The sequence below is a fragment of the Physella acuta genome, unplaced genomic scaffold (genome assembly GCF_028476545.2).
Source record: "Physella acuta isolate Inbredline_101_S28 unplaced genomic scaffold, ASM2847654v3 ptg001970l, whole genome shotgun sequence".
Lineage (NCBI taxonomy): Eukaryota > Metazoa > Mollusca > Gastropoda > Physidae > Physella > Physella acuta.
The window spans coordinates 5,001-24,087 of NW_026733475.1; the positions used below are offsets into that span (position 1 = coordinate 5,001).

General features: G+C 39.1%; 1 protein-coding gene across 1 annotated transcript; it reads left to right on the plus strand.

The window, feature by feature from the left end:
• Positions 1-4,005: 4,005 nt before the first annotated feature.
• On the plus strand, positions 4,006-18,091 carry LOC131931448 (zinc finger protein 1). Its single transcript, XM_059288244.1, has 7 exons — positions 4,006-4,479; positions 4,948-5,038; positions 8,778-8,924; positions 9,412-9,568; positions 9,700-9,810; positions 10,248-10,447; positions 13,934-18,091. Exons 1-7 carry the CDS (start codon positions 4,316-4,318, stop codon positions 15,266-15,268), a joined length of 2,205 nt encoding a protein of 734 aa, XP_059144227.1. The 5' UTR covers positions 4,006-4,315; the 3' UTR covers positions 15,269-18,091.
• The last annotated feature ends 996 nt before the right edge of the window (positions 18,092-19,087 follow it).

Genomic DNA, 19,087 nt, shown 5'->3' on the forward strand with positions numbered 1-19,087 from the left:
TTATATACTACTGCATTTTTTAACTTAATTCCCTGCAACAGATTAATACAATTTATTTTATTAAATTAACCAAGTATTTAAAATTCTTTTTGTCCAACCATAAACGAATAAAATATGACGTAATTTCTATTTCTACTAAGAATTTTTAAAAGCGTCAGAATTTCCCATTTTTTTGAAAAAATAAAAAGCTATCACCCAAATAATTAATTTTAACCAGTCCAATGTTAAGCCGCCATTTAGCCCGGTACTGAAAGGTCATAATCTTACGTCAGCAGACATCAGTCTGGCCGGCAACGTCCAGAACCAAGACACAACAAAAACATGTCATTTATCCCGACCTAAATCCTCTCTCATGTGGAATCTATTGACACAAGAGGCGACATCCCATTGGATAATTGAGTCAGTTCTCGCGTTATTCAAATCTTATCTCCCGTTGACTTCTCGTCAGGGGAAGTCACTGCGTATGTCAATTACACGCAGAAAATAAACGAGATTTTTACGTCTGTATGTTTTGCAATGCTTTGTGTCGATAACCTTTCACTGTTTAATTTAAAAATGTATCATAACAGAAGAATATTTTAGAATAGACCGTTGCGGACTGAGTTTCATTTCTATAGCTGTAACAAGTATTAGTGCAGAAATAAGGGTGGATGCGAAGCAGAATAGCCAATTTCATTATTTAATGACATCTAACCGTACAAGATTATGTATTTGATACTAATTTTATATGTAGATACGTCTTTCTTTTACTGCTAACCGACTGAAAAATATATCAAATTCTAATTGGGGACAAATTACATTTTAATTAGTTAACTACCGATAATTGCATTTGGCTTTAGTATTTCTTAATGCTTTGGTCCAACATTCTATACTGCTAGTTCTACTAGCTTATACTTTACACAAATTTCTCATTTTCGATCCAAAAATTTTATACTGCTAGCTCTACCAGCCTACACTTTACACACTTTTCTCAACGCTTGATCCAACATTTTATACTGCTAGCTCTACCAGCCTACACTTTACACACTTTTCTCAACGCTTGATCCAACATTTTATACTGCTAGCTCTACCAGCCTACACTTTACACAAATTTCTCAACACTTGATCCAACATTTTATACTGCTAGCTCTACCAGCCTACACTTTACACACATTTCTCAAAGCTAGATCCAAAATTTTATACTGCTAACTCTACCAGCCTACACTTTACACACATTTCTCAACACTTGATCCAAAATTTTACACTGCTAGCTCTACCAGCCTACACTTTACACACATTTCTCAACACTTGATTCAACATTTTATACTGCTAACCCTACCAGCCTACATTTACACACATTTCTCAACGCTTGATCCAATATTTTACACTGCTAGCTCTACCAGCCTACACTTTACACACATTTCTCAACACTTGATTCAACATTTTATACTGCTAGCTCTACCAGCCTACACTTTACACAAATTTCTCAATGCTTGATCCAATATTTTACACTGCTAGCTCTACCAGCCTACACTTTACACACATTTCTCAACACTTGATCCAATATTTTATACTGCTAGCTCTACCAGCCAACACTTTACACACATTTCTCAACACTTGATTCAACATTTTATACTGCTAGCTCTACCAGCCTACACTTTACACACTTTTCTCAACACTTGATCCAACATTTTATAATGCTAGCTCTACCAGCCTACACTTTACACACATTTCTCAACACTTGATCCAATATTTTATACTGCTAGCTCTACCAGCCTACACTTTACACACTTTTCTCAACGCTTGATCCTACATTTTATACTGCTAGCTCTACCAGCCTACACTTTACACACATTTCTCAACACTTGATCCAACATTTTATACTGCTAACACCTGCACACGACCTAATCACCACTCAACAGATAAGCGAACATGCAGACCTTTTTTTTTTTAAACCACGCTTAACATAATGAAGTTTGTTTAGAAAATGAACAGTTTTAGCAATCAGAGGCCATATTCTAAATTAATTTCCGAAGCCCTTAGTAGCCCTAGGTGATAATTTTTAATGTCACAAAGGGGAGGGAGGGATTGGGGGGGGGGGGTTGCAGGGACCATGACATCAAGGCCATAGGCTCTTCTAGAAAGTTCTCGACTATATTTTCTTGACATTAAAAAAAAAAGAAAGAAACCTTAATTCGTTAATTTAAGTTTTAAAAAAAATTAATTACTTTCTCACTATAATTATGTTCAAACTAACTCAGATTATAAAAAAGTGCATTTCGCCGACGTAAAAAAATAATTAAAATTAAAACAATTATTTACTAAACCATGATCACAACGAAACGGGATAAAAAATGTATTGAAATTAAATTAATAAAAGGCATGTATAATCAATGCGCCCTTGTTAAATAAATATTTTGCCGCATGTATTTGCTAGTTAAAAATAAATCATCAAAGCATTGCGTATACTTTTGTTTTATTACATTTTAAATTCAGCATCTGCATTTCACTTTGATGATTTAAGGGCTATATTTGAGTATATATATATATATATATATATATATATATATATATATATATATATATATATATATATATATATATATATATATATGTATATATATATATAGGCCTATGTATATATATATATATATATATATATATATATATATATATATATATATATATATATATATATATATATATATATATATATATATATATTGGCCTAGGTATGTTTGTATAAATATACTACTACATAACGGGGCTCACATACATTAAGAAAGAATTGAGCGTTTAATAAAGAAGTCAACCACTAACACACCACAGATCATGAAACTGACCAACGTATAACTGACCAAAAAAACTGACCAACGTATAACTGACAGAGAAACTGACCAACCACACTACGGCGACAAACTGACCATCGCGTCACTGACCCTTAAACTGACCAATCTCCTAGCTGAACATTCTCAGGACTAATCTTTCAGCTCTACGTCCAATTGTCCAGCACTGACCACACTCTACAACTGACCAATCAAACCTCACCAAACCACCCTCACCCCTTTTCTCCCCCATCTCACTAAGCGAGGTAACTCTGAATCAATACAACTAAATAATGCTGTAGTAATTGAACCAACGCTTAGTTGACACGTATTCTTCTTCAGTTAATTATCCGAACATTTGCACGTTACTGACACACAAATAGCCGACAATTACTTTTTTTATGACATTTTCTTGCGTTAAATTATTTATCAGGGACAGTTACTATAGCAACCACAAGAAGCGAGGGAGGGGGTAAAGGGGGAGAGGTGTGTGTGTGTGTGTGACAGAAATGCTGAACAGTGAATAGAAGAAGCGTCATACGAAGGGGGGGGGGATATTAAAATTAACCTTAAGGGTAATTATCACCCCCCCCCCCACACACAGACAAGCCGAAAGATCTCACAGTTGCGAGTATTTTTTCTTAGGCCTATTTTACATATGGGTATCCACGACATCGTTTAGTATTGTGTACTATCTTCGTTTCCTTTATTTGATTTTAGTTTAAAGTTGTTTCTCTTGATCATGCTAGTCCAGCTAAAGTTGTTTCCCTTATTTATGTTAGTCCAGCTAAATCCGTACCCGTTTTTTTACGTTTCTCCTCTTTAATGTCCATAACTAGATTGGTTCTATTATGTCGTGAGAGAGCTCATGTTGTTCTCAAACAGAAATTTCACAATCTATTTGACACATGCTTAAAATATTGCATTCACTTACATAGGTGTTATTCATACTTTCACAAGACCTGCGACTTTAGCACTACTTTATGTTTTTATTTTCAGAACCCACTCACCTAGTAAGGCTTCCATTCAGTACTAGCACACGATGTATAGCGTACATTTGCTCACACTAAGCTGACATTATACCCAGTACATGTAGGATACTGTTAGCTCGAATTTAGTTCACAAAATTACCATGTAAAAATATCATTAACTCAAAAACAGGAAGCTCATTCAACCCCCCCCCCCCCCACTCCCACATACACAACTTTTCCAACGGATGTCTTCGGGTAAATAAAGCATTGTAAAACAACTATCAAAGACCTATTTAAAACTATCAAATCTCTATTTAAAACTAACAAAGCTCTAAGAAACAAAAAAAAAAACAACCACCATTTTCCATTAACTACGAACAAAGAATCCATTGTATCATTTCCAAACAGCTCATTAAAATCTTGTGTTTCTACTTTGACACTGTCATAAATATTTCAGCAAGAACTTTGTTTTCATTTTAATGTCTTAAAAAACAAAACAAAAAAAAAAACCATTCGTCCTCAAAGGTGAAAAATCTCTTCATGAAATCTATGTCGTCTTTGGTCTCGACCTCACTGCAGCAGCGGTTGGCCATCCGCCCCGACCCCGGCGGGCCAATCATGTGCAAGATTTGTGGGAAGATGTTCTCTAGCCAGAGCAGCCTCAGCACACACAAGAGGATCCACACAGGGGAGCGACCTTATAGGTATTGTTGGTGGGGGTCGTCGTATGGGTGGGTGGGGGGGGGGGGGGACACACACGGTCAATTAGAAGATACCGAAAACTTCAAAATAGTAAAGTACATTCCCAACTTCAATCCTTGTATGATATTAAATACTAGGCATATATATGTATATACTTTGATTTTATTCGTGATATATATATATATATATATATATATATATATATATATATATATATATATATATATATATATATATATATATATATATATATCACGAATACGATTTAAGTATAATCGAAGCAGCTTACCTTAAGGCTATAACTTACCTAAATTAAAATAAGTTACCCTGATTCCTCCTCCACAATAATACGTAGGTAACCAAAGGGTCCCTCTAAGACACACCTCCACGATCGCGCCCTGGGGGGAGGGGGTTAAACCTAAGTGCACCCACCCAGGCGCCCCCTGACATCTCTCCGTGTGTTTCCCCAGATGTTCCTCGTGCGGAAAAAGTTTCACCCAAATTGGGACCCTGAGAACGCATGAGAGGATACACACAGGAGAGAAACCCTATATCTGTAAGGTGGGTGCACTCAACTCTTTCACCCCCCCCCCCCCGTCGTTATGTGCACCACACACCCCCCCACACAGGAGAGAAACCCTATATCTGTAAGGTGGGTGCACTCAACTCTTTCACCCCCCCCCCCAGTCGTTATGTGCCCCCCACACCTGCCCACACACAGGAGAGAAACCCTATATCTGTAAGGTGGGTGCACTCAACTCTTTCACCCCCCCCCCAGTCGTTATGTGCCCCACACACCCCACACACAGAAGAGAAACCCTATATCTGTAAGGTGGGTGCACTCAACTCTTTCACCCCCCACCCTTACACACAGGAGAGAAACCCTATATCTGTAAGGTGGGTGCACTCAACTCTTTCACCCCCCCCCCAGTCGTTATGTGCCCCACACACCCCACACACAGAAGAGAAACCCTATATCTGTAAGGTGGGTGCACTCAACTCTTTCACCCCCCCACCCTTACACACAGGAGAGAAACCCTATATCTGTAAGGTGGGTGCACTCAACTCTTTCACCCCCGCCCCCACCCCCCCCCCCCCCCCACACACACAGGAGAGAAACCCTATATCTGTAAGGTGGGTGCACTCAACTCTTTCACCCCCCCCCGTCGTTATGTGCACCACACACCCCCCACACAGGAGAGAAACCCTATATCTGTAAGGTGGGTGCACTCAACTCTTTCACCCCCCCCAGTCGTTATGTGCCCCACACACCCCACACACAGGAGAGAAACCCTATATCTGTAAGGTGGGTGCACTCAACTCTTTCACCCCCCCCCCCCCAGTCGTTATGTGCCCCACACACCCCCACACACAGAAGAGAAACCCTATATCTGTAAGGTGGGTGCACTCAACTCTTTCACCCCCCACCCTTACACACAGGAGAGAAACCCTATATCTGTAAGGTGGGTGCACTCAACTCTTTCACCCCCGCCCCCACCCCCCCCCCCCCCCCACACACACAGGAGAGAAACCCAATATATGTAAGGTGGGTGCACTCAACTTTCACCCCTCAGTCAGTCTGAGCCCCCTTCCCCCCTTCCCCCTCCCTCCCCCCACTGTCGACAACTTTTGTTTCGTTTGCTACCCCAGGAGTGGATCTTTTATCAATAGGCGATATGCAATTCAACGACGTGAGAATATCCATTATATAGCCTACACAGATTGTAGGCCTATAGCGAAGCTTTAGAAATCCGCCAATCTTATATATTTATAATTTATATAGATATATAAGTATATACAGATTTGTTAAGTTATATAAATAATTATATACAAATAAGACACTCTTCCTTAACTAGCCAGTTGTTATTTCCGAATGCGAATATATTTTAACATTTCCGAACTCTCGGATTCCGCTGATGAAGATGTTGCAGACCATCAGGGGAGACCATCGTGAAGCGACCAGGGGAGACTATCGTGAAGCGACTAGACCAGGGGAGACGACTGATGGCGTTTCTCTGTACCCCAGGCCCCAACACGGCCAGAGTTTACCGTCCCTAATTTTGTACACCAGCAGGTCGTGACGCTGAATGCTAAGCAACGTCTGCTGCGTCAAACGACATAGAAAACATGCAACTTTTTATTTCGCCGAGTGGACGAAACAATTTTATGTTCCCAGCAGTTTTGGGCGAGTCTTGAGGCAGCTGTGTGTATCATTATACTCACATTGTGACTTTTGAGGAGTCTAGAGGAATAAGATTTCAACAGTTATGTTTATCTTTATACATCGAGAGAGACAACACAAAATCCTTATAGCATTCAAATATCCATCTCATTCACCAAATGATACACCTTTAAACACCTAGGTATCTATAGCTTTCTAAATCTTACCATGCAAATGAGTACTTAGGTAATAGAAATAGTTTCATAAAGCACGCCTCCTCCCTGCTCATTCGTCAATATAAAACACACCATCTACCCTACATACCACCCCCTCCCCCATTCATACCACGAGAATCCAATATTAGATTTACATTAATGTTGGAAGGAAGCTGTTGTTTACTTTGGCGTTACCACTCCAGAATGTGTAACTATTTCTTATGTCACCATTCCCCATGACGTCCCAGATTATGTCACCATTTGACGTCCCAGATTATGCAACCATTCTCCACGACGTCCCAGATTATGTCACCATTCCCCATGACGTACCAGATTATGCAACCATTCTCCATGACGTCCCAGATTATGCCACCATTCCCCACGACGTACCAGATTATGTCACTATTCCCCATGACGTCTCCCATCAAGACGCCAACGTTTCCCCACGACGCGATTACACCACTTGCTACCATTTCCCATGACGCCATCCCCGCAGTAAATCTCCCCGCCGACACCCGCCGTCATACCACGTGACCTACCAAGCTTGAAAAATTGCCTCATCCCCACCCCCCACCCTCCCAGGGCCCGCTACTCTAATTCTACTTTACGGTGAGCGCCGGAGCTGTTGTAGAAATTACGTGTGGCATCTTGCACACTTTAGAAACCATCGCTCATCCGATGTGGTTAGCGCCACCACACTGCCACAGGAAGTCCGGATCATTGGTCCATCCACTTCTTTAGACACTGGGCGGGAAGTGGGGTGTGTGTGTGGGGGGGGGGGGGTAATTTTTTTAAAGCTACGTGAAGACATCCATTTTCTTTGAGATTATATTTTAAATTTTAATTTTGGAGCACTAGCGGTTTCACTTCAGAATTTTTTAAAGATGTTTGAGAAAAAGAATAAAAATAAATAAATAAAAACTCGGCGCAAAATTTTAAACTGATCGTTTGTTTTTTACGTTCTCTTATTGATGAAGTTAAAACTATATTTCAGACATAGTGGTTGTTGGTAAAAGTTTGACATGGAATTTTAAAAAGCACATTAAACAGGATTTTTGTAATCCACAATACACATGTCTTAACATAACCCACATAAGCAATCACAACCACTACAACCTAACACACACAACTAACCACTAACACCTAACACACACAACCAACCACTACCACTACCACACACAACCAATCACCACCACTACAACCTAACACACACAACCAACCACTACCACTACAATATCACCTACCACTGTTAATATTTTCTGATTTACTTTTTCTGACCAAATCGCCTCATTAGGTTCTCTCCAATTCTCTACTCTAACACTAGATTCAAAGAATTAGTTTTGTATTTCCCATTATTCTCAACACCCAGTTCCCCATGGATACTACTCGATACAAGCTTCATGCGATGTTCCCCGGCTCTAACACTTGACATCGCCACAAGAATCTTTACAACATTCCTTTACTGACATCGTTATGTTTGTGTAGTATGTGGCTTAAAAAGTCAGCAAATGAAATAACAACTTGAAATATCTTTCCATTGTACGCCAAGCCTGAAGGGAATAACTTTTACATTCTGCACTTCAAAGCACACACGTTTAAATCTTTCGGCTTTTACACTACATTCTGCTGGTAAAACTTGATTTTTGTATACGGGGCTTTAATCTACAACTTTACTGTCAACATATCGTGTTTTTACATTGTTCTTCATTCACTCATAAATAAAGCATGTTTACATGTGCGCATTTTTTTCATGCAGTCCAGAAAGACGTCATACTCAGTTTTAATGAGTACTCAGCAGCTGAAGAAATTCGAACCAGGTTGAATGTCGGTACTATGGTCGCGAATGTGATCATTCCGCCACCATTACCGATGGAGCTAACCCTAACCTAACCTGTTTAACTGACGGTCGAATTGTCTTTCCCAGGTGTGTGGGCGGACGTTTGCCCAAAGCGGAAGTTACCGGATGCACGAGCGACGTCACATGACCGACACCATCCAGCGCTGCCACATCTGCTACGCGACCTTCACCACCTGGCAGGATCTGCAGAGACACATGGCGTCACACCCACAGGTGAGTGCCAGACACCTGCTGCAGGTGTTTCACATTACGTCATACATCTGTCTAGTTAAAGGTGTTTCACATTGCGTCATACATCTGTCTAGTTAAAGGTGTTTCACAGTACACCTTTCTAGTTAAAGGTGTTTCACATTACGTCATACACCTGTCTAGTTAAAGGTGTTTCACAGTTCGTCTTACACCTGTCTAGTTAAAGCAATAAACGAAGTCGAGCCGGTACAATCTAACCCCAAATTCGTGACGTCATTTCTCGGACTTGATTCTGTAAGACGTACCTGAGTCAACCCAGCTATGATGGGTACCTGACCATATTTGGTGAAATTAAAAGTGGCGATGTTCTGGCGATAACGACACTTCTTTGTGTAACTAAAACAGTTTGACTCTACTTCACCTACCTCTCCGGGCCACTTATTTTGAAATAGTTCTTTAGTTTGTTTAAAAAAAAAATTCCCCAATTTATCCCCATGCAATCTTTCCCCAGGTGACGCAGGCGATTCTAGAATTCGAAGAAGGCAACCAGGGCATCATTGACCGCTTGAGTTCCGGCGATCTCGGTGGTCAGCTCGGCGACGGAAGCATCGGTCAGCTCGGCCATCCTGATAACGATGGCCAAGGTCACGGCCACGGCATGCTACCAGGTCAGTCCCCGGCCATTCTAGTTCCTGTATCCATGCCTTCTCCTTGAGTTAACACTGTCTTTTCATCGAGAGGAAAAGCAAACACGATAATTTACTTCATTAACTTTTTGTGTTAATTATCGATCTTTCAGGTGATACACGAGACATGGGCGTCCCCCACCCCAGGTGTCCCCCTCCTCCCCTTATACCTGAATCTCTTCTCCTGGAGTCCGAGGCGGCAGCATTTCACGTACAATCTCAAGGTAAAATATTTTCTCTCTATGTGTCGCTAGGTGTGTTAACTTGCTGTTAAATACAGATAGGTTATTCTTAGCATGTTCACCTTTTTAAAGTATTATAAGAAATTAATTACATAATTTTAATACTTTTTTATTCACTTGTTTTAAATTATATATATATATATATATATATATATATATATATATATATATATATATATATATATATCATAACTAAAGTCTTACAGTGTTTTGTACAGTGTTCTTATTTTACAGTAGTTTATTTTATATTGGCTCAATCTTATATTAATGTAATCCGACCGATTTTATAGCAAAGTCCGACAATTTTTTAACAGTATTATTTGTAACAATACTTGTAACCAAACCCTAACAATGTTCCTAGTTTGGTTGTAACGTTACATGTAACAACCAACACCTGACCATCTTTTTGTTTCTTGCAGGCCTCTACCACTCCCCGGGCCAGCTGCCACCCTTCTCCTCCATCCTCCCCTTCCGTCACCACCCCGGCGGTCCCCCGGCGTTCCCACCCACCTTCCCATCGGCCCTCGGCCTGCTCGGAACCCAATCACTTCCGGTCACGTCACACGCCGACCTACTGACCAAACACTCCTTCTTCGGCGCAATGCTGGGCGGACCCCAGGTAAGATGTTCTGACGAGCTAAGCTACCTGGTGAGTTCACGGGATCAACCTGATCGTATCATGCATGCTTGTTTGGTGTCACTCGTCACGTGATGGTCGTCCACCAATAGATAGTCTTGTTACATTCGAATTCTAGAGTCACTCCCGTCTATCTATAGAATGTAGTAGCTTGTTCACATCCCCCCCCCCCTTCTTCAAAAAGTCAGTTTTCATATTCCCTAAAGTCGAAGTGTTCAGATACCCCACCCACCAAAATGTCGCTTCCTTTCGAGTTATTTAATTACACAATTACTAATACAAACCGTATTTTAGGTATAAAATCTCAACTCATCCCACCCCTTCTCCACCCTCCCCTGTTATATAATTTTAAAAAACATGTTATTCCCCTCCCCACCCCTCCCTCACCAACACCACACCGGAAACGCCCTGCCTCTAAGCCTGACTAATAGACAACCTTGACATTGATGCATTGGCCTTACCCCCAGGAGAGACCCACTGAAGATGCTCTGTCTTGCAGTCTCCAGAGAGAGTCACAGCTGTTCAACCCGCGAGTCAGTAAAGCCGCATACGGCTCTTGAAATAAATACCCTGCGCTATATTCAATGTAGGGGGGTTCCTCTTTTTAAAAATGGACATCAACTCATAACTAAAACTGTTACTTTTATTTCGGCGGTAAAATAAATTAAAAAAAAAAAACAAAAAAAAAACAGAACTAATTCACGAAATGTCTCTTTCACTCAAAAAGGTCCCATACCCCCGCGCAAGTTTGCTTGTTTATTCATCATCGGTGTAGTTTAAAAAAATGCTTGGCTAGAAATAGATTTACAATCAATCTGTTTCCACTTTTGAGTAGAAATTTCCTCTAAACAATACAGTACAACAGAAGAGCAGTACAAGCATGTGAGTAGTGCATTATATACAAAAATACACTTCTTTAATACATGTCTAATTGTCCTCGATACGACTATAGATTCGAGTATTTGAGCATTTGAGTAAATCAGGCAATGGACGACAGAAACCATCACTACATCTCCACAAGCAGCGGTACAACAATTACTTTATCAGCTTACATAAAAAAAAAACGTAAAAAGACTAAAAACAACAAAATAAAACCTAACAATGAATGTCGATATGTCACCCGCTTCTAAAAGGTCGTTTCTCATTGGTTGAAAGTCTCCGTCTGCTGACTATCTTAATATTATGATTGGTTCTCCTGGGACATGCGCAGAGCAGGCTGGAAGTTTCCATTAGTCGAGGGTTGGTGTGAGCGATGTATCGAGCCGCCTTAATGCACAATCCAAAGGGGGGGGGGGGTTAAAAAAACGATCTGAGGGTATTACGTAATATAACGACGTTGATTATATATTTAATTAACGCTAAACACAGGCAGTGAAATAGCACTAATTTATGCCCATCATAACGAGCAGGTCACATGATGCCCGTATGCACGTTCTAACGTCTCTTGACTCTAGCCATCCCTCAACATTTCATTCTGTTAGATTTAGTTTCTAGTTACATTGTTAGATTCTTGATCTTCTGTCAATCTTAGATACGTGATCTCATATCACATTTTATCTACTCTCATATCTCATTGTTAGATTCTTGATCTTATGTCAGTCTTAGATTCTTGATCTTCTGTCAGTCTTAGATACATGATCTTATATCAGTCTTAGATACGTGATCTCATATCACAGTTTTCTACTTTTATATCTCACATTGCTAAATTCTAATTTCACACTATTAGTTTCTTGACATCGTTTCACATTCCTAGATTCTTTCAATTATGTCACATTGTTAGATTCATGATCTTAATTCTTGATATTAGTGTTATATTCTTGAGTCATTTTTATGAACTTTTAACATTATTACATTCTAAATCTTAACTTCTAATTTCACATTGCAAACATTGGTTTCCTAAACTATCCATTTCTTTCCAAGCAAGTAAAATCAAATAAGAAGAACAATATACAATTATTTTTGAATTTTTTTTTATGTAGCCGCATTAAAAGTTATAGTTTTGTTATGGTACTTTATACTGTAAAAATTACATCAAATCAATGGTAAATCGAAAAATTCAAAACATTTTTTAGTAATAAATATAATTTGTAAAATTAATAGGACTATATTTAATAAAAAAAAAAGCTGAGTCGCTGAATATATCCACCTTATGTTTAAACCCTCTACTCTCGAATGGGTCTTTAGAAAAATAATTTGGTATCAACGCCGCTCATCTTTAAAACACCACACAGCACCCAAACTTAAGCTTAACCCAAAATATCGACATCAACAACTTGACAAGATTCTAAGTCAAGGTCTACATAGACACAGCATGGTTTTATGACATTGTGTAGGACCTTGTATCCGCATTTTGTAGAACTTTTGGCACCCAGGACATTTCGATTCTGTCGATTGGACACTTGTTCAGATTTAATGAATTAATGCATTAGGGATAGCATTATTGGACATAAAATAACGTTGGCAGTGTCACAACACACAGTAGTTGAATACAACCATGTTCAATGTAATGAGTGTTGATACTATTTTTTGTAATTTTATTGAACTTACTAGATCTATGTGTTGATGCACATTTAAATATTAAATTAACGTTTTATTTTACGTCATTGTAATTATTTACTAATGATAAAATAAACACATTATAACGGTGATCTTAAAATTTTTAAACATTTGATGTGGCCTTGACAGAATCGAAACATTTGTGTGTCAAAAACATACATAACATGCTTCACAATTTAAACCTCTAGGTTTCACGGTTTAATACTAAAATAAAGAGTAAATTGCATTCTTATGAAATATACGTTCCAAAAGGCGTATCAACCTCAATGATACAATTATAAATATGTGAAACTTTTTATTGCTTTAATAAAAAAATGTATTGCTAATTCTGGCATAGACACAGATTTAAATCGTCATTTTTATGATTTCTTTCCATAAGTTTTTAAACTTAAAAATACGTTGCTATGTAAGGTATGGGTTGTAGACATGCATGCCAACACAGCGGAGACTAATGTGCTAGAAATAATTTTAAGTTTGACTAAAACAAAAGATAGTGACGGGCCCTTGCATCGTATATTCTAGTCCCACTGTTTCGTGTTTCTATTATTAGCTCAATGTTACCCAGGTATATTCGTGTATGTGTATGTGTGTTAGACATTAAAGGTGAGTGCAACCAGTGGCATAGGCAGGAATTGGTCACGTGATCATTAAAAAAACTTTTCCCATACACAAACGCACGCATACACACATATAAAACGACTCAAGAGCATAGATAATTTTTTTAATAACATCTAAAATTTTGTAATAAAATTACACGAACACACCTTCGCAAATAGGTGTGAGATAACATGGGGTTTCATTGGGGAAGGGGGGTTATAACCCCCCCCCCTCACTAGCACCACCTGCCTACGCCACTGTGTGCAACCAACGACATCACTCAACGTTTCTCCTCTTGTTTGCTCCCCCCTCCAGATGAAGCACGACGCCCTGTCGAAGCTGTCGCCCACCTACTCCCCGCAGCAACAACAGCAATTGCAACAGCACCACCTACAGCAGCACCAACTCCACCAGGAGCAGCAGCAGCAGCACCTCAAACAGCAGCACGACAACAGCATTAACGACGGCACCGACGTGGTCAGCACCACCTCCGCTGCCAAGCGGACGGACGCGGAGCCGCGCGCCAACAGCCGGACGTACACGCCGGAGGAGCGCTCTGACACGGAGACCCTGGCCAACCTGAAGGACGACAAGGCCAGCCCGCCCTTTACGCGGAGCGTGTCCAGTGACGAATGCGTCCCCAGCCCGGACGAGAACCACATGGAGCAGAACGGGGACGAGGACCTGCCGCCACACGATCACGAGATGGCCGACAACGACAACGACGACGACACTGATATTGATGAAAGATACAGCAACGACCGCGGCGGGTACTCGATGAGTTCCAGACGGTTCAGCCATAACGAGGAGCGGGAGAGGGACCGAGAGCGGGAGAGAGACAGAGAGAGGGAACGAGAAAGAGACAGGGATAGAGAGAGAGACAGGGAGAGGGATAGAAGCGATCGAGGGTTCAGATCTCGGAAACGAAGCAGAAGTTTCGAGAAAGAGAGACGGGAGAGCTTGAAAGAGAGGAACCCGTCAGGGGGCAACAACTCCGGCAGCCAAAGCAAGGGCGGCAACCGCGACATGGAATACTCCCAAGACGACGACCCGGAGCGCGAGGGCGACTACGACCACGACACGGACCGAGGCTACGACCACGACCGCAGCTACGACCAAGGTCACAGCGGCCGCAGCAGCCGGAACAGCGTGAGCCGGCACGAGCAGAGCTTCGACCACAACGCCGGAAAAGAAGACGACGCGGTGCCGGCCGGCAACAAGACCGGCGCCGGCAACACGGACAACTCGGACCTGAGACCGCCCAAACGGCTCATCGAACGGCAAAACCTCAACACCCGCATGATCCCCTCGTCTTCCTCCAGGAAACAGCGCCACCCCATGCGCAGGTTCAGCAGCGCGGGGAGCGAACAGGAATCCCCTCAGTCGACCTCCAGCCTCCCCGTCAGCTCAACCACAGTCGAGGCCATCGAGCGTGGCGACCTTGACGATAACGAACTCGTGACCTTCCTGCTGACGAAAGGTCGCGTGCACAAGTGTGTTCACTGCCACATGATATTCAAGGACGCGTCCCTCTTCCTCCTGCACAATGGCTTCCACGCGCACGATGAGCCGTTCCGCTGTGTCGTCTGCGGCTCCGTGTGCAAGGACCGCATCGACTTCAACTGTCACCTGACCAGTCATATAAAATGACTAAATTCGAAAACGGTAGCAAAGAACGATTAACTCAACGACCGTACTCTTCCAAAAAAAGAAAACAAAAAATATCCTCTCCCCCACCCAACAAATCTTTGTTGTTTAACCATGACAGTTGTTGTTTGAATAACATTTGAAGTCTCAAGGGCAGACAACCTACGACCAAAGCCATAACCCATCCGGTTATATATAGGGCACCATGCTTTTATTATGACATCATATCTTCCAATAGTTACAAACTTATAGACAATAAAACTTCTCACTCGTTATTGTGGTATTGGACTTGCTTCTTAACAACAACAAAACAAGATGGCCGCGACCTATTTAAAAAAAAAACGGACCATATTTTTTTGTGATTATTTTTTTCTCCTACGAATGATAAAACTTTTGCTTGATATTTCATTCTAAAGTAAACAATGGGGGAAAAAATGTATTTTAAATCGGAAAGTAAAACCAAAAAGAATGAATACCACCGTGAGAGGTTCAAAGAGCCATCAATAGCAGACGATAGTCGTGGATAAATGTTAGGTGTTGTTGGACCTAGTCTTAGGTGTAGTGTGTGACTTGTGATCATGGTTTTCGTTTTTTTTTTTTCATTCATTCTTGTTGGTTACTTGAGTCAACGTGTCAGACGAGCGTTGATTGGTTCAATCCAGGGTCAAGGGTTACACTTTTTAAAACATGTCTTTCTGACATACGTGTGGTTAATATAACCTAGTTTATAAATTTTGTATAAAAATGTTATATAATAGTGTATTTAAAATTACATTTCATTTTCAGTTTTAGGTAAAAAAATTAATTTTCAAGTGGTCCAAATTAATTAATTAATTTAATATTACAAGAAACGAAATTTCATAATAAAAAGTGTAATATTTTTTTCCGATAACATTGTATTCGGAAGAAAAACAACATAATTCGTTGTTTCTTAAATTGATATTGTTACCTTTTTTTTTTATTATTCTTTCGATCATTGTCACATTTTAAAAAATCTCTGTGTACAAATCAATAAATATTTAACCAACATTGTGTACATTTTAAATATACACCACGACGATTTTCATTACTAGTTGTACATTGATTACTATTTTACTGAACTCGATGTTTGCTATATATTTTGTCTATCTTTTTTAAACAGCTCTTTGGTGTGAATCTCACTTCATATTTTGTTCACCTCTGCATTGAATCACCATATCACGTTGTTTGTTAGTTCATGGACCAAAATTAAATGACGTAGAATTACACATTTACCAATTACATGTTACAAAATCATCCATTCTTATGTTTATGAACTTTAACCCGTGATTACATTTGTTCCCTATAAACATTTTTTTCTTTATCTCAGTCAGGTTTATCTTTTTAAAATTTCTTCTAGGTTTCACTTAAATACAGCAATGTCAAAGATAGGTTTAATAAACATGTAGGCCCATATACGCTATATTTTTAACTGTCGATTATTCTATCTATGAAACTAATGCTGGACAATATGTTGAAGGAAACCACAAGAAATTAACACTTAGTTCATAATTCAACTTACTCATAGATAAAATTAGGTAATATGTTATTATTATAATAGATCGTGGACGTATCATTGAACAAAAATAAGACATTCTAGCCCTACCACCCTAAACCACATAAGGGTATATTTTATTTCATCCGCCCGCCACATAGAAATTTTAATTTTTTGTTTTGTTTTTAGAAAATGACTTTTCTTTTCAAACAGTTGTTAAGCCCTAATAAAAATAATATAAAGTGTTAAAGCCGTTGGAAACAAAAACCAATGTATCAACAGTTGTAAACATTTTGGGAAATAAAGACGAAAAGATAATTAAAACATTGCCCTGAGCTACCCCCGTATAAACAATGTAACAGAACATAACAAAAACGAAAAACTATCACCTCATTTGTTATAGGCCTATAATGTATGCACAATCCCGTGTAACGGTAAATATGATTATAGGAGAATATATTTAATTCTTATATTCAGTAATCCAATAAAGCAAGAAAAAAAATATTTTTTTGATTATATAAATTTGATAGGCACCTCCTGTTTTTTTTGTTCGTAAAATAAAATCTTTTAAAAATGTCCAGCTATCGATTATTTAATCAGAACAAGACACATGTCAGAAGCAGGCAGCAGGCGTACATGTCTTGGGCGGGAACTAGGCGGAGAGAAGACCTACATGCCCTACACTCCATGTTCCCTTCGATTGTCCTCACAAAAATTGGATCTCATTTTGCCATTCAAATATACACTCTCGGACGAGCAAAAAAATGTATTTGAAAGCATCTCGAATTCCTAGTTAGTTTCGAATAATGCATTAATGTTTTTTAGATTAGTGCTAGCACCTCTGGCGAAAATTCGAATGCTCGAACGTAAATTTCATTATTTATCCCCCCCCCCCTTCCTCACACTTAAACACATGCTATAAACTCCAAGTAAAGAATTGCAACAGAACGCACTCAGAGACTTCAAATCCTTTCGGACACAAGGCCGACAACTCTTAACTTTTGTTTACGTCATGGGTCACATTTTTGTGCCTAGCAATTAAAATCTGGGATCCACTGTTTATCGCGCCCATGTTACTATATTTATATATATACTGCCAAATCTGCCCAAGACGGTATACGTACACCTGCTTCTTACTGTGAATACTTTACCAATAGACACGGATTCTGCCTAGTGCGCGAATTTTTTTTGTTCAAATAAAAACGTGAAATTTAACTAGTCTACACAAAATGTCGAGTTAGAACGTTTTAAAACAAAACACAAACCATAAATAAAACTCATACGTGAATAGGGTTGCCAGATACCTTTTCCGAAAATACTGGACACCTTTCCATCCTTCCCTTCTCATGTATGCCGCAAAGCAGAAGAAGAAATATAAAAACTGGACAAGTATAATACTTGTCCAGTATTTATATTTATTTTATCCTGGACAGTCTGCTCAAATACTGGACTGTCCAGTTCAAAACTGGACACCTGGCAACCCTATGCGTGAAAACTTTTTTGGAAGGCGAATGTGTATATGTAAATGTATATATATATACATATATGTATATATATATATATATACATATATGTATATATATATATATATATATATATATATATATATATATATATATATATATATATATACCCAACATACATTTTACGCGTGTTGGCTTCATTACCCCATTTGGAAAAAAATCCTGCTGATCCCTATAAACAAATATCCTGTTTTGTTTTGAAATTAACATTTTATTTCCCTTTTTAACAAGTCATAGAGAGGTTTAAGTTATAATAATCCCCCCTCCCTAGATCTGTTAGTCACATTGTGATATAGTCTGTTAATGAAAATTTAAGTATTAAAAAAAAAAATTCATTCCAAACGGCAAGCAGAATAGAAGCTGGCACAATAGGGCAAATGGCCACTTTCACTGTCATTAGCAGTCTCTCTAGGCTCATTTATTTTTTTCTGGTTAACTGACAATGATACTAATCACGAGGACAAGAATGCTACTCCCATTTACCAATTTAAAATTATCACATCATAAAATGATTCTTTTCCATTTTATCACAGACAATTTTCATCCATATCTAGTAAAATTATTACAATTTCCCATTTCTTAAATGAGCCATTTAAAAATATCAAATTATAATAATATGCTTACTGTTTTTATATTTTAAGAAATTAGAACTATATGGTGTTATTTTCTAATTTTAATAAAATTGAATTTTCAAAATTATATTAATAAATCCTATCACCATGCACGTTAGCCTTACATTTCAATTAACTAGGGTTAAGATAACTTAAAGAATTTTTGTCTTGTTTA